The sequence below is a fragment of the Panthera tigris genome, chromosome D4 (genome assembly GCF_018350195.1).
Source record: "Panthera tigris isolate Pti1 chromosome D4, P.tigris_Pti1_mat1.1, whole genome shotgun sequence".
NCBI classification, from domain to species: domain Eukaryota; kingdom Metazoa; phylum Chordata; class Mammalia; order Carnivora; family Felidae; genus Panthera; species Panthera tigris.
Window position 1 is genome coordinate 81,489,154 of NC_056672.1, and position 17,128 is coordinate 81,506,281.

Sequence of the window (17,128 nt, forward strand, 5' to 3'; positions counted from 1 at the left end):
CATTGCGCGCCTTCAATAAAGGCCAGGTGAGGTCAGTCAAGTAACACTGTCAAGGACTGCTTTTGAAATAGTACATGAACGTGAAAGGTGAGCAGGGGATTCCTTGCTCTTTGCGGATGTACCCCCTTTTGCCTAAAAGGCAAAAGCACTGCAACAGGTGCTACCTAGCCTGATTCCCCTGCCATGCTGTTTCCAGTCCTTGAGGTAGTTCACATAGTCACATAGCCACTGCCAGTCCAAGCCCAGATACATCACAGCGCTAAGTTCAGCTTCAATATTACTGACAGCGCAGGCGCAGACACCCATAACAGAGTAAAAGCCCAGGTGGGGCTTCGAGGAAAGGAAGTACGCCCTCGCCGCCTGTTGTTGGGCCAATGGGGCTACTCTGTTTAACCGCGGGCCTATGAAACGGGGCAGGAGGCGGGGCGGAGGGCGGAAGAAGCTGTTCTCACGTGAGTAGGGGGTGGGGAGGGAGGGGGCAGGGCAGCTAGGGAGGCCCAGGCGGCGGAGCCTCCGGGACGGCGAACGGCGGGCGGCGGAGGAGGAGACAGCGGGTCGGGTAGGGCCGCGTTTCCCCTCCTCGTCCTCGCACCCTCCTATCCACCAAGCCCCGGGGGATTCTCTGACAGCCCCTGCGGAGAGCCAAGCTGTGTTCTCATCCCGCGGGGCTGGGCTGGGCAGATTGCGCTCACCTCCCTCGACGAGCCGGGTTCTGAGGGTGCCGTGATTGGGGGGAGGGGGAGCTGTGGCGGAGGGGAGAGGGCGCATGCGCAGGCGAGAACGCTCCCGCAGCCCCTGTCCAAACCGGTTCCCCCTGTCTGGGTGGGTGTCTTGTCTGCCGAGCCCTGCGCTTGCGGCGGTTCTTCTGACCCCCGGGCAAAGCTGGATTGTCTCTTGACTTGAATGTTTTGGGCCAGGTCCTGTTTGGGAATCTGACTACTCCCTACGCCTCAGTTTCTCCTCATTACCAGCTGGGCCTGTATTTGTGACTTCGGCTGGCTTGGGCCTCAGGCTAGCTTCCTGGGCTGCGCCGAATCTGAAAGACTTGCTTTCTTTTAGCGTTGGCCTGCCAACTCGTGCTGGTCTCGTTTTACCCACTTGCAGTTAAAGTGTCTCACTCTCCCCATGTACTTTAAGTATCTGTTCTCAATACCTCATTGCTGTGTCTTTGATTCTTAGCAACCTTCAGGGTTTTAGAGGGTGAACCAGAGGAGAACCCTAGACTTCCAAGTATTCGCTGTCCATTGCCTCGTAGTACTTTGGTCCCTACTCTTTTGGCATTCCGACTGTTATCGTTTGCACCTGTTTTTACGGCATCTCCGTACTGAGGGTTACTGGGGGATTCCTTTATCATAAAAGCAAGAGTCTTAAGAGACTGTTCAAAGTGCCATGCTACTAGTGCTCCGTTAGTTTGAAATCATGTTCCAACTTGAATTTGCGATCTTGTGGCTTTTGTCGTTTTTATTAGAAAAAAAAAAAAAAACTGTCAGGGACAGGATTTCACCATTCATTTGATATTTTCATTCAAATAAACACCTGTGTTCACTTACATGTGACCGGAATAGTGGAGTATGAGTTTGTTTCCAGCTGCTTTATTTAAAAAGAGGAAAACAATGGAGGATGAATTGCACTGTTTGTCACAGACTGATGTTTGAAAAGTTGAAAAACTTAGATACCAAGGAAGTACACATTGAACTTTTTAAATGAAGGACCTGTTGGCTTTAATTCTAGTGTGTATAGGGTGCTATTTTAACATATACTGAAGGCTTTTAGGTGGAGTTTCCTTTAAAAAACTGAAAATATGGGAAAGAGTTCTTTATGATTTTCTTTTATAGACCTTAGATTGCATTAATAAGATTTGAATCCATGATTGATTTGTATTTACTGGTAACATTTAAAATTCACATGGAACTTAAATACAAATTAAATTCGTAATTAAAACTAAACTGCTATGTTGCGGCACACTTCCTTTTCACTGTTGCAGTTTTATAACTCAGCATACTGTTGATTAACTTATGTCATTGGTGTTAAGTTATATATTTGGATAGTTAACCTACCAACTATATGCTTATTGGTCTCATTGGCATAATGTTGTGGGTTTTTTTAATGTTTTTTATTTTGAGAGAGAGAAAGAGTGTGCACGTATGTGCTAGCAGGGGAGAGGCAGAGAGAGAGGGAGAAAGAATCCTAAGCAGGCTCTTCACTGTCAGCACAGAGCCCTATATGGGGCTCTATCCCATGAACTCTGAGATCATGACCTGAGCCAAAATTGAGTCAGACGCTTAGCCAACTGAGCCATCCAGGCACCCTGTATAGTGTTTTATTAGCAGGTCACACATGCTTACTCTGGGTTAAGTGGTTGTTTAGTGGGATACTGTAAAAGTGAAGACACCTGTTTCCTATCTTTTATTTAAAAAACAATTTTTTTTAAACGTTTGTTTATTTTTGAAAGAGTGCAAGCGAGGAAGGGCACAGAGAGAGGGAGACACAGAATCCAAAGCAGGCTCCAGGCACTGAGCTGTCAGCACAGAGCCCTACGCGGGGATGGAACCCCTATCTTTCATATTGCATATTGAAAGATGTGTATTTTGCACATTATGTACATGAAGAAACCTCATTTCCACAAATATATCTCAACTTTACAGCCCAGATTCTTTAAAGAAGTAATTTTCTTTTATTGAGTGTATTTCCAGTTAAACTTCACGGCCCAAACTCTTTTAAAGAAGTCATTGTTGGGGCAGCGCCTGGGTGGCTTAGTCAGTTAAGCGTCTGACTTTGGCTCAGATCATGATCTCATGATTCGTTGGTTCGAGCCCCGCATCAGACTCTGTGCTGACAGCTCAGAGCCTGGAACCTGCTTCAGATTCTGTGTCTCCTCTCTCTGCCCCTCTCCTGCTCACTCGCGCGCGCGCACGCTCTCTCTCTCTCTCACTCTCTCACTCAAAAATAAATATTACAATTTTTAAAAAAAAAAAGGCATTGTCTGTTATTGAGCATGTTTCCAGCTAATACATAGCCTACTTTGAAGGTCTCATCATTTCCCAGTGATTGTTTTCACAAGTGACCTTTGAGTACAGACCTCAGAAAATCATTTGTTTAAATCAGCACTACTGTTGACTGTCTTTTGGACACTAGTGTGCTGAAGTTCATATATAGTTCATATACATGCCTGTAATATCTTTGTAGTTTTCAGTATAATTAGGTATGATTATACTTCTCAAGCATATGGAATAAATGAACTTTTAAATAATCTTTCACAGAGATAGAACTCAAATATCAAAGAATTGCTAATTTAACCAACATGCATAAAGCAGAGTTTGGCATGACATTTGGGTGCTTTGTATGCAACTGCCTTGTTTTATTGGTTTTCTATAGATTTAGATTCCAAAGAAAGAAAATCCAAGGCCAAGGACTCAACATCCCTGGGTATCAATGAAAAAACAGTACATCAATTAAACAGCTTTCTTTTTTGCATAAATTGGTTACCTGGTCCATCCCTAATCCCTCACCTCCTATTCTGTGTTGTTCTGAGAGATCTTGATTCTTTAGAAAACTTTTAAGTCAAAACACTACTGGATAGATATTTAAACTTATAACCACTTTTGTTGACCCTAACAGCCTTGTTTCTCTTCCTGTACAGACTGGCCAATATGGCAGTTTGCAAATCATGACCACTTTAGTTTATAGAATTTAGCCTGGAAGTTTCTCCCTTTCCAAAGTAACCCTAATCTTTGAAGTAATCAATGAGACTCTTTTGAAGATTGTTCTTTCCAGCATAGTAGAGTTTTATCAGGCCTGACCTTCCCCCCAGATCCCCTTTTCTGTGGATCACCAAATAGTAAAAATAAAGCCCTTATTTTTAAGTTTATACCTGACCTTAAAGTCTGTTTGACCTTGGCTCTAAAGTAGGAAGTGTATCTTCTTAATTGTATGGCTGTGCTGCCAGATTTGGAGGTCCATATCTCTCAAGAGTTCATGCATGGTTGTTACATATCTCTAGTTAAGGTTGCATTCACTTTTATATTATAAATCAGTGCTTCTTGGGATCTATTAATCTTTTTGGGAATAAATTCTTCTCCATACTAAAGTCTGTCATTTACTTAGGTACGTTAGCAAATTAGTGTCTATGATAACTTTAACAACAGTGTTATTAACTGTAAAGTTTTGACTGTTATTAAAATTTATTTTTCTATTCCCTTATTTGTACATTTTGGTAATTATAACCAACAACCTTTGGTTATAATCTTATTTCCCTTTTTTAGAAGATGGCCTTTGTATCAGAAAAAGGAACTGATTGGCAAACTCTTCCTTTGGGAATATATTTTAAATATCAAGGGTATTAAGAGACAGCATGCAAGGCTAAATTGGATTAAATGTTGGGCATTTGTATAATACTGGGAAGAGCCACAAGTTAATCATTTTAATATTTTTAGTATAGAGGTAATAAACTCTTTTATACCCTTGAAGTATGCTGATAAACGGATTTTGGCAATGTAAGAGTAGGAACATGTCATGTAAATCTCTTTTGCTGTGAACACGGTTTTCTATAAATAGACCTCTGATATATCTGCAGGAGAGAAATGGTTATATCCTTGTTGTAGCTACCTGTTGAATTCTTTGTGAATTGAAGAAAAATCAGAAATCTGTCTAACCGCAAAACCTAATATTTCTTTTAGAAAAATTGTTTCCTAGCAGGAACAAATTTTATTTTTAATTATTTTTTGCTGTTGGTTATGAGAAACAATCTTTTCAGATTTAAAAACACCTGTGGAAAATTTGTGAATTTTTTGATACCTATTTTTTATTAACATAAATTAGATACCAAAATAAGAAGGTATTCTTAAGACTTATTTGTGAAATTTTAAATCTTACACAGTGCCGATTCTGATGCTATGAATGAAGGTTGCACTAAATGTTTATTGGTTGCTCTGTACAACACACTTGTTGAATGTCCCACCACCCTTGTATAACTATGGACCAGGGCCACCTTGTGTCAGAAGGTGCAGAAAACATGTATGTCTGTGCCAAACATTTGTGTTTTGTCTACACACATTTCCCTGAAAATCAAAAAGAAGTTACAGAAAAGAGAAACTGTATTTACTGCATTTATCTTAGGCTCTATCAATTAATTTGCTTGCTTGGCATTAAACTTACATAATTTAAGGACAATTGAATAAAATAAACATTTAAGATTTAAGTGTAGACAGGTTGCCATTCTAAATGGAATAGATCTTCACTGTGGATGAGAAGGAACTATATTGACTAATTTCCTAAAATAAGGGAAAGTCTTTGGGCAGTCCTGCATTGCTTTAAAATATTCATATTTTTAGGGGCACCTGGGTTTCTCAGGTGGTTAAGCATCCAACTCTTCATTTTGTCTCAGGTCATGATCTCACAGGTTGTGAGTTCAAGCCCCACATCAGCCTTTGTGCTGACAATGCCCAGCCTGGTTGGGAGTCTGTCTCTGTTTCTCTCTGCTCCTCCCCTGCTCTCCATCTCTCTTTCAAAATAAATAGAAATTTTAAAAATGTTCATATTTTTAGACTTCTAAAACACTAATGTAAATTATATTATGCTTTAGAAATTTCCAGAGAAAGAAAAAAATGAGGAAACTTTTTTTTTTCAAATGTGTATTAGAAAGGTCAGACATACAATCTGACTTTGTGAATGAGTAGTACGTTAGCATTAAGCTACTTTTCTTGTGTTCCCAGAGTTAGGTTTCTGTTGTGGAAATGGCATCCAAATAATTTAAATATTTAGTTCAGAGTTACTGTGTTGAAGTGGCATAAAGTCCTTTTACCTAGAGTTCTGGAAAAAATTGAAGTGCTGTCTCCTAAAATATCCACAGGAACATGGGGAAATCACCTATATGGGTTGTGTGTGTGTGTGTGTGTGTGTGTATGTGTGTGTTTTGTTTTTGTTTTTTAATGTTTATTTATTTTTGAGGGAGGGAGAGAGACAGTGTGAGCGGTAAGGGACAGAGAGAGAGAGGGAGAGACAGAATCTGAAGCAGGCTCCAGGCTCTGCACTGTCAGCCCAGAGCCCGACGCAGGGCTGGAACTCACCAACCGTGAGAGATCATGACCTGAGCCAAAGACGGATGTGCCCCCCCACCCCCAGCAACATGGTTTATTTATGTATTTTTAGGTGTCAACAGTATTGCATTCAAATAATCAACTCAGTTAAATGAATTATTTTGTGTACATTTCATCTTCTTATCTCTTGTACCTTTCATTAGAGGTATCAAGATATAGGGGATTGAGTGTGAACTTGGAATCAGTAATATCCCAGATCTTGCACTTACTTAGTATATGACTGAAAGTAAGCTACTGAATACTCCAAGACTTAGTTTCTGTATTTGCAGAAATGGAACTGCTTATGCTTACATCATGGATTAGGACTGGACAACACCTGGCCTGGCTACTTTCCTGGTTACTCCCATTCATAAAAGAATAGAAAGGTTCAGTACTCTCATTTCACATATCAGAAAACTGCAGCTACAACATTATTTGAGTCATGTCAAGGAGGAGTTCTGTCTTTTTTTTATATTGTACCAGACTATTAACTTTAATAAAGCTTCATTACTCATGACAAAGTGAGAAATAACTCTGAAAACATTGATTGTCTTCCTTAGGCCCTTTACTGTATTGATTTTGTGAGTTTTATTCTAAAGATCCTATAATGTCATAATTAGGCTTTAAAAACTTGTACTGGCCAATGAATGAATAAACAAAATGTAGCATATTTATAATTTTTTTAAAATGTTACTTATTTTTGAGAGCGAGAGAGAGACAGAGTGCAAGTTGGGAAGGAGCATAGAGAGAGGGAAACAGAATCTGAAGCAGGCTCCAGGCTTTGAGTTGTCAGCACAGAACCTGAAAAAGGGCTTGAGCCCACAAGCCACAGGATCATGACGTGAGCCAAAGTCGGACACTCAACCGACTGAGCCACCCATGCACCCCAAAAATGTAGTATATTCCATGGAATGTTATTCAGCCTGAGAGAGAAAGGAAATTCGGACACATGCTATAATGTAGATGAACTTTGAAGACATTATGCCAAATGAAATAAGTCAACCACAAAAGGACAAATTTTGTGTGATTCCGCTACTTTTTTGACGTACCTAGAGTAGTCAAATTCATAGAGACAGAGAATAGTGTGTTGGTTGCCTGGGAGAATGGGAGTTGGTGTTTAATGGATATAGACTTTCAGTTGGGGAAGATGAAAAAGTTCAAAAAATGGATGAATGATGGTGATAGTTGTACGTAAGTGTGATGTATTTAATGCCACAAAATTGTACACTTAAAAATGGCTAAAACGGTAAAGTTCTGTATTTAACCACAACTTTAAAAAGATTAAAACTGTAAAATTTTTTAAAAAATTAAAAAACTTAAATCCTTTTGTCTTACTAATTTCTGTATTCCTATAATTAAATTATCCTTTTTTAGTTTATCTGGAATTGAACTAAAAGAGCCACTTCATAGTTTAAAGAAGTGAATTGTCACAGGCATTGCAAATTAAAATTTGCCTAGTGATGACTTTTAGATAAGCCGTTTTTTCTTGCTTTTAAGTGCTGTAGGCCCAAGATGATTGTTTTATTTCCTTTTTTTGTTTTTTTAAGATAAGATGGAATTATTCAGAAGGCTTAAATTAATATGGTTCTCTTAGCTCACTAAAAATAATTCAAAGAAACAGCCCTCAAATTCAGAGTCAGACTTCAACAAAGACACATCTATTGTTTAGCAATTAGTAGTGGTGGAAAGGAATTTACTTTTATAAAGAAGGGATGATTTTCCATTGAGTTTTGTTAGATTTGTCCCACCCTTCCCAGGGCTAGGCTATGAGAAATTCATGTGAAAACCAATGCAGGAAAACAAACTCTGGAGCCAAGGAAAAAAGAAAAAATTGAGATTTATATAGAGTGATTAAAAAAAAAAGAACTTCTTTGTCCACTTTAATTTTAAAGGGCTACAAACCCAGAGGATTGACCTGTTATAGCCTCTTTGAGACTTGATTTTTTTTCTTCCTTTTTGTTGTTTTCTGAACAGACAGCAATCTTATCAGGTCTGTGTTTTAGAAGGATAAAATTGGTAGCTACATAGAAGATGAATTAGAATCGGGAGAGAATAGAGTTAAGAGGAGCGATGTATTCCAGAAAAGGACAGAAGCACCTAGATACCTGGATTTGGATCAAGATCCACAGTTTTATCTATGAACCTAGGCAGGTTATTGAATCAGTCTAAGCCTCTCCTTGTCATACGAAGTTAATGTCTTTCTGGCAAAGTTTGTGTGAACATTAGAAACAATGCGTGTAAAGCTTTTTAGTACCATATTGGACATTTAATTGTCTGTAGTAACTAATAAGTAGTATTGTCTTTTTATATTTAGCGAGATGATTTAAGTATTCCCCTTCAGATTTCCCAAAGTTGTACTCATTTGCTCACTGGTTGAACAACAAAAATTATGGGTATTGAGAGGGAAGTGATAAGAGAGTGTTTTGGTCCAAAAGGAATCTGAGGTATGTTTTCTGGCTCAGTGTTAACTGCCTTTGGGCTTGACAGTTGGAAATTTGATGAAGAGTCAGCCAGGCACACTCAAGAGTATTTCTTTTTGAGTCTCTTCATTCCAGTTGTCATCCATATCCACTTCCCCAAGTCACAGCATGTAGTATAGCATATTAGTCATTTGTCCTCCTCACATTACTTAGACCGTACCACTTAAACACTGATTAAAGAGTATTGTTCAACTAGATTTATTGAGTGCTGCCAGTAAGCAAGGATATAAAAATAATATGAATAAAATCTAACATCCCTGTACACAGATAGTTCACAGGGACTGTGTGAGCTCATTGTATGCCCAGCATTTACCATAGTGGTTTATACGTTATAATTATTTATGGAATGAATGACCAACCAATATAGTGGAGTAGGAAAGAGGTATAACATTATTTTACTGTGTGATAAATGCTATAGTTCTGTGATAGAATTAAAAAGCAAATAAACAAAAGCCTTAGGAGCCCTAGAGCAAAATAATGAATATTGCTGAAGGAAATGGGGAGATAGAATATGAATATTTGATTGTATCATAAGATTGCTGGTGAGGGAGAAGGACTACCTGGAGAAATGAAGACATTCCTAGATTAGCCAACAGCATGAACAGAGGCTTGAAAGCATAAAAATGCGTGACATATTTGGTGAGTTTCTGGTGTGGTTTGATAGAAGGAGATAAGACTAGAATGATAGATTGTCTCCATATTTAAGACTAGAATGATGGATTGTCTCCATATTTGAAGACTAATGATATAGACAGTTTGGATTTTATTCCATTTTCAGTCGAGTAGTCAAAGGTTTTGAGGAAGGAATGGGATATATGATCAGATCTAAATTTTAGATGTTAGCTGTGGGACCTTGATAATCAATGCCTAGAGAGAGTCTAGAAAGGGAGACTTATGTTGCAGTTAAGTTGAAAGAGAATGAAGTACTCACAAGTCAGTGACATGAAGGACGGCAAGGAAGGAATAGGATTGGGGTATGTTTTGGAACTAAAATCCATTAGAGTTCCAAGAGAGAATGAGAAAACGAGAACTTTTTTTTTGACATCTCTGTCTTGGATCAGTGGTTGTTAACCAGGATAGGGAACCTATGAGGAAGAATATGCTTATGTGATGGATGGGAATTTACTTTGGACACGTGACATTGATTTTGAGGTGGCCATGGGACACATGTAACAGAGTTGTCCTATGTATTCTCACAACATCCTTTGCATACCATTATTTTTTACCAAGCACTATACTGTTTTATAATTACTTGTTTATTTGTCCATTTTTTCTACTGTTGTAAGCCTATCAAAGGTAAAGACTACCTATTATTCCTCACCATAACATTATACATAGTTCCTAGCACATTGTCAGACACTTAATACTGAATAGAAAGGAAAACATAACACGAGTAGCTATATGGAATTAGGGAGAAAACGTAGAACTAACAGTATCATCAGCATACCAAAAACAAGAAAAAAAGTTACAGCCATGTGAGCTAATGAGAAAGTCAGAGAAAAGTAGAAAAAGAAGAGGGACAGGGTGGAATTTAAAGAATGGTCAGAAGAAAAGGAACCTAAGTGACAGCTGAGAAAAGGTAGTTGGAGGTAGAAAATGGAAGCAAGAAAAAGTTTCAGAATAAGGAAATGGTCAGTATTTTCATTTATTTCAGTGGTAAAAGATGGTGAGAACTGTAAAGAATTCTTTGGGTTTTGAAATTTTGTATTGTTGCTGATTGATTTTTTTTTTTTTTTCCTTCCAAAATGATGCTAGGAGAGGGTAAACAAAATGCCGGGCTACAGATGAGGTTTTAATACGTTTTTTAAGAGGTTCAGTGAGGGTTGGTGAGAGGTAGGGGAGCCAGATTTTTCATTGGGATTGCTTTCTGAGTAGGGTGTCCTGTTGAAGTGGTAGAAGTGGAGGCAGTTAATACTTCTTCAAGAAGAAAGAGTTTCAAGAAAACGAAGGAAATAAAGATACATTAGAGCCCTGGAATAGTGGCTGGGAACTACCACATTTTGTCTCAAGCATGTCAAGTTCAATTACAAGTATCATTCACACCTCTTTTATCAAGTTACGTAGGTCACTTATTGGGAGGTGATTTTTGCCTCTACTAATTGCACATTGGCAAATTCATGCCACTGCAAGTTCACTGTTTATGTTACTCTTCTGAATGTTAGTAACTAAAAAACAATACAAATAATCTGATAGTACTCCGTCCAAATAAAGACTTCAAGTTTTTGAAAAGTAAGTAAACACTGATTATGTCCACTGCTTTTGAAGGACTATCAGAAGAGCATTTATCATGGGCAGTTCTTTTTTATTTTATTCTCCATTAGCTGGGTCTCTAGTGTTTAAAAGGAGATTGAGAATGAAAATGAATCTTCTTTTGGCAAGACCGAGGTGCATTCTTTGCCATGATCTTTGTAGAAGTCCATAGTTAAGCATAGGACCCTAAGCATAGTACCCTGTCACTTAGGGTACAGAACAGTGAATTTAGGCAAAAAGTTCATAAAGAGTTTTGATATCGTGAGACTAATTTTCTTTGTTTTATATTAAGTAAGCTCTGTGCCTAACATGGGGCTGAGACTCATGACCCTGAGATCAAGAGTCTCATGCTCTGCTGATTGAGCCATCCACGTGCCGCATAAAGCTAATTTTCAATTAGAAAATCTCTAGGGATCTTTTATAGGTCAGTAAGGATACAAGTAGTGAAAGAAATTGTGAATAATATAACATATTTGAACTTTTGGGTATGATGCAGGAGGCTGCATAATTAAACAAAATTACCTATAGTTTTACATGACTTACTGACTTATAAAAGGAGATAGAGAAGGAAACATCCCTGGACTTGACTCACCAACCTCTCCCTGTTAGTAACTAGACATGCTGGGGTCTAGGGTATCACTTGCATAAAAGAAGGAAACAGTTGGTGCCTACCAATACCAGGGTGTGCATAAGTCTATTATCTTCTTTAAAATGGGATAAAAATCCTTACTCTGTTTATGTTATGGAATTGTTAGGATGATAAAATGAGGTAATGAGTGTATATGTTTTAGTAATCTGTAAAATATCATACAAAGATGAAACATTTTTATTTAGAGTATTCCTTCACATTTATTTACATGTAAACAAATTAGAATGTGGAAAATAGGAAAGCTATATATTTTGTCCTAGTATTGTGTTTCCTAAACTGAATTATTTAAATTAGTTGATACTATTTCTCTTAAAATTGGAAGTTAGCTTGAAAAGCTATAACTCTTGGGTGCTTATGATGTTCTATGTGTATTGTTAAATGAGATGTACACCTGTTCCTTAGTAATTTTTATAGTAGTTGTGTTTTCTAGTAGTTATATAGTAGTAGATAGTACCTCATTTCACTTACGAAAACTCAGGCTCGTTATGACGAAGCTTACACTGTCATTCTAACTTGGGTTTTTCCTAAATCTTAATTGTGTGCTTTACCGTCATAAATATGATTTCTTATTGTCAGTCTATAAAAGATGATCTTACCTTTTCATTGGGTGGCTCTTGCTCTTTTCCATCTTTATTTGCCATTTATCTTATTTATTTTTTAGCAAATATTTGAGCACCTAATGTGTGCCAGGCATTGTTCCAGGTGCTAAGGATATAGCAGTTAATGAAACAGACGAAAATCTCTGCCCTGATGGAATTTAGGTTCTAGCTTACATGATATTTAAAAACAAATGATTAAAATGTAAAGTGTGTCAAGTGGTGATTGATAGTATGGGGAAAGGTAGGAAGATACATGGTAGCGCAGCGTGTTTTGGTGAAGAAGCTTGTTTGCTTTGTCCATTAGTTTAAACTCAGTATTGGAATCTGAAGGATGAAGAATTACAGTAGGGGTCTTCTTGTGGTAAATGTATGAGGGATTAAAAACAAAATCACTTCATGTGGTCTCAAGACAGAGGTTGTGAATACTCTACAATTTTTCCAGGAGTACACCAAGTTCTGGGACACCTCTTTATTGTGGAGGCCAGAGAAGGGGAATCTTAACTGTAATTTTCCTGTACTACTTCATGTTTTGATAAACTCATTCCCACCGAGTGATTCAGTTTTTTACAGGTGCCAAAACAAATAGTATTTTATAAAGTGTATTTTCCTATCACCTCCTCAAAGGAGATAGGTTGAACTTTGAGTCTGCCAAGTCTTCTCAGTTCCATAGTGTAAATACCGAAGTATATTATTTTTTTGAGTCTAGAGTATTATAGAAAGTTGTCAATGTCTCAGATCATAGCTTTAGAGAAATTTCCCAGGCCCTGTGCTATCCTGTTAGTCACAATTTAAAAAATGGGAAAGGACTAATTAAGCATGAAAACCTTGCCTAAATTACTAGTTCTATAAAAGATAAAGGTTCCTTTACCCAATCCTGACTGTTTTTGGACAAGGCTCAAATTTGTGTCGTTGGAAAAGCATCATAATCTGACCGAAAAAGTATAGCTTCTGGAATCATAGATAACTGGGTTCAATTTTTGGCTTTGTCTCTAACCAGTTACATTACAGCCATTATCTTGAACAAGTTACACCATCTCTCTAGGTCTCAATTTTCTTATCTGTGTAATAAATAATATGAAGATTAAATTAAGAGGCACTCACCATCAAATTGTAATACATTGTAATAATATAAAAAATGTAAAATGCTATAGGAGCAGAAATAAGGCAGGCAATTTATTTGGTTCTGGGATGAGGATGGGCAGGCTACTAGGAGAAGAGGAGTTACATCATGAATGATGAGTTGGAGTTGGTGGAGTACAGAAGCAAAGAAATCACTTCAGGAAGAGGATCCAGGGAGGGCAAATAACATGGGAGTATTTAAGTATATATCCTTGGCAAGTACATTACCTCTTCTAATCTATTTCTCTTTTTTTTTTTTTTTGAAGTATAATTGACATACAATATCCTACTGGTTTCAGCTGAAATTAGTCTAGGTCCTTGTCCCAACATGTTCCCATTGTTTTCTTTACCCTAAATCAGTACCTATTAACTTGTTCAATGTGCCTTTGTTTTCTGCTACACTATACACTCCTTTGGGGCAAGAATCTAATTTCTCGTGTGTATCATGTATTATTCTTTATACACTAGACAATAAGTATTCATTGAATGAATGAAGCAAAACTACGTTAAAAATTTTCAAATAAGTACATTTTGAAGTGTCTTTGAATGCCATACTATACGTTTAAATTTAGTCCTATGAAATGTAAATCTGTGATAGTCATTTAAGCAAGGGAATTAATTTAAATAGAAAGCAGCAAAGAGTACTCAAGGGTTCGAGCCTTAGTTATGCCTAGTTAAATGACCTTCTCTTGGAGTTGCCATTTTCTCATCTGCTTAACAGTATTGATTATTTCTGAGTTTCTTTTGAAGTATAATATTCAGGGATTGTGTAATTCCTACTGCCAGGTGTTTATTTAGATGTGAGCCTTTGGGGGGAAAATAGTGCTTGGCACATGGTGTATGCTCAATAAATATATGTTCAGTTGAAAGCCCAAAGCATAAATCAGGACTTCTTAATTGGAGAGATTAAACAGACTCTCAGAAACTTTACCTCTCTGAGGTACATGATGAGCATGGAGCTTGGAGCTACTTTTGTTTATTGGTTAAAGCTCTCTGAGTATGTTGTATTGTTTGTTCTGTTGCTGTTTTGGCAACCAAATGGGAACATAGCCATAAAGTATGCAGAACCAGGTTTTTAAATGGTAGATGAGTTTAAGTTTTATTCCAGGAGTCAATAAATAATTGAGTGGCTTTTTATAAGTGACATATTTTTATACTTCTTGCTGGGAATTTTTGGCATGAAACTCTTACTGGTAATGTTCGTGTTGAGTTGAGCTCTTAAGAAACCATGGGATGGGAAGATTGAGTTTTTAATGGATTTCTGATTTCTTGCTATGTAAGGTATTTCCCAGCTTTAGAATTTCTGCTTGCTCTGTCTTGAATTTATTTCTCTTGAGGATGAATATGAAATTTTATTGTTTAAAAACGTCTTGTTAATATTTGAAATTTAAGTATCAATAATATTAGAAAAACCTTATTGTCCTATGTGCTTTCAATTTTATTTATGTGTACAGCTTTACAGATTAAAGAGTAGAAAACAGAAGTTTAGTACTTTATAGTGTTCAGAGTCCAAGAATAGAGTTGTAACATATGCCAAAGAAATCACTGTAGGTAGGCAGTTGTTCTCAAGGGATTATGTTTTATTTATTTATTTTAAATCAGAAATATCTTGGCCCTGAATAGCATCAAATTCCTTTACTATCTAGAATAAAAAGCCTAAATTATAAGTAAAGTCTTGGGAAAATATTTTGGAAGTATTATTTTTAAGTTTTCCATATGTATTTTGTAAGAATTAGAGCATAACTGAATATCTGGCAGACATTCTATATGAGTATCTTTATGGTTTTTGTTTTTCAGGCATTTTTAAAATATTTAATCATTCATGAGTTGAGCTTCATTCTTGAGTCATGGATGACAAGGCTTCTGTTGGAAAAATCAGTGTCTCCTCAGACTCAGTATCTACTCTTAATAGTGAAGATTTTGTCTTGGTTTCCAGGCAAGGAGATGAGACACCATCTACAAATAATGGAAGTGATGACGAGAAAACAGGACTCAAGGTAAAACTCCATAACCTAAGATTTTTTTGCTTAGCCTTGCTAAGCTCATTGCACTTGGCCTATAATAGAAAGGTATATGGAGTGAAACTGAAAAAATGGAAATAATATCCTAATTTTCTTAATGCTTAATTTTATTTACAATTAGTGATGGTGACAAATTTATGTTTGATTAAGGAGTTTCAATTTGATTAGCTTCTAAATTTTCTAATACCCCAACTCTCAAAACTAGTGGTCATGATACAAATATTTAAGTATTGTTTTTATTCTCCCATTAAATTAGAGTTTATTTCTAATTATTTCTTTTGGGTCCAGTATATGTAGTGTAAAGACAAGGGCAGGTCAGCAATGCTATTTGTAAAAAAATAAATAAATAAATTTTAGGATTATCGAAACTGAATATTAAATACATTGGTTATTGGCCACTGCAGTTTGTTATATTTTCTAAGCCAAATAAACGATTACTTTTCACATACTCTGTTGATCATTCTTTTTATGGATATAAATAAAAACATTATTGGTTAATGTCATTTAAAATGTAAATAGCTTTAAAAATATTACCATTCTTGTTTATGTTTATCCATTCAGAAACTATTTATGGAGTATTGATTGTGTGCCAAGTACTAAATACTGGAGGTAACAGTGATGAATAAGGCCACAAAGCCCCCTGCCCTCACAGAGCTGTTATTCTCAGACTTTAAAACAGACTTTAAGCAGATAAGAAAATGAATATCTTAAGTAAATTTAGGTGCTGTGAAGAAAATCAGAGTGGCATACATGGATAAAGAGTGAAGGGCTGTTACTATTTTAGAGAATGTCTTGAAATGACATTTGAGACAGAGACCTGAATGAAATGAGGAAGAAGACCATGGAGAAAGCTGGGAAAGAGCTTTTTAAAAGGAACAAGAAGATAGACCCTGAGGAGGACCACTCTTATTAGGACAGAAAGATTAGAGCAGAGTGAATAAAGTAAATAAAAAGTGGTAAAGTATGCTATCCAGTGATTGGCAGAGGCTGGATCATGTAGAACTTTGTAGAGCTTAGAAATTTGAACTTTGTTATAAACATGAAGGGAGGGTGTTGGAGAGTTTTCAATGGGGACATGATCTGATTTACATTTTAAAAAGTTCACTGGCTGAGAGATATTTCCAGCATGGCAGCATAAGGAGCTCTCTGGACCCATTCCTTAGCAAAATTGGTGACAATTATTTAAAAAAAACAACCATTTAAAGCCTTTGGAAATGTTCTAAAGGAAATATAGCAACTGAAGAAACATTTATTCAAGGAAGTTTACTAAAATTTGGTAAAGAATCTGTGGTATTTGAACCAAGCCCATTGCTTTCCTCACCTATCCCAGTTGAGGAAGATGGCCACTCCACTCCACATCAGTGCAATCAAGAAGACAGGATTTCCCCTCCTCCCAGCTCCTCACTGGAGGGCTGTCTTCTGGGAAGAGCAGGATGATTGCATTTCTCATCCTGCCCCCAACTACATTTTGCTAGCCAAGTGTGACTCAGTGGTGGGGGCTCCCTTTTTTTGCTCAGTCCTGTTCTTGGCATAGAGGCTCTACTTTGGGCACTGTGCTGCTGAGAATATTGAGAGTCCAGCTGCCTTAGCTTTGGCCTCTAAAGTAGTGGTTCCACACCACTACAGGCAAGCAAAAGACCTGAGACTACTGTATCAAGTCCTACACCCTCCAGGCACTCAGCTTCTAGAGATGGGGTGTCACTCAAAATAAACCATGTTATTGTCCACCCTCCCAACTTTATAGCTGTGGCTTACAGATTTTCTCTGTAATGAGAAGGGCATCATAAAACAGCTCCTGATCTCTTCCCAGAGAAACTGACTTTATTTATAGCAGAGTGTAGAGAAGTTCAAGCCTAAGGGTACTCTCATAAACCATAGAGATTGTGGCGAAAGGTAACTGAGAAGAGTTCGGTAGATTGATTGGATATATAGATTT

The 17,128-nt window shown here is 37.2% G+C and overlaps 1 protein-coding gene across 2 annotated transcripts in view; it reads left to right on the forward strand.

Annotated features, from left to right (window-relative positions):
- The first annotated feature begins 476 nt into the window (after positions 1 to 476).
- RABGAP1 (RAB GTPase activating protein 1) overlaps positions 477 to 17,128 on the forward strand; it is a 165,839-nt gene continuing 149,187 nt past the window's right edge. The window contains exons 1-2 of one of the 2 annotated variants that reach the window (XM_015543029.2): positions 477 to 559; positions 14,969 to 15,168. In XM_015543029.2, the coding sequence (XP_015398515.2) occupies positions 15,019 to 15,168 (150 nt within the window). In that variant the 5' untranslated portion in view covers positions 477 to 559; positions 14,969 to 15,018. Of the gene's footprint in view, positions 560 to 14,968; positions 15,169 to 17,128 lie in introns of those variants that run through there. The other variant, XR_001511510.2, reaches the window with a different exon arrangement.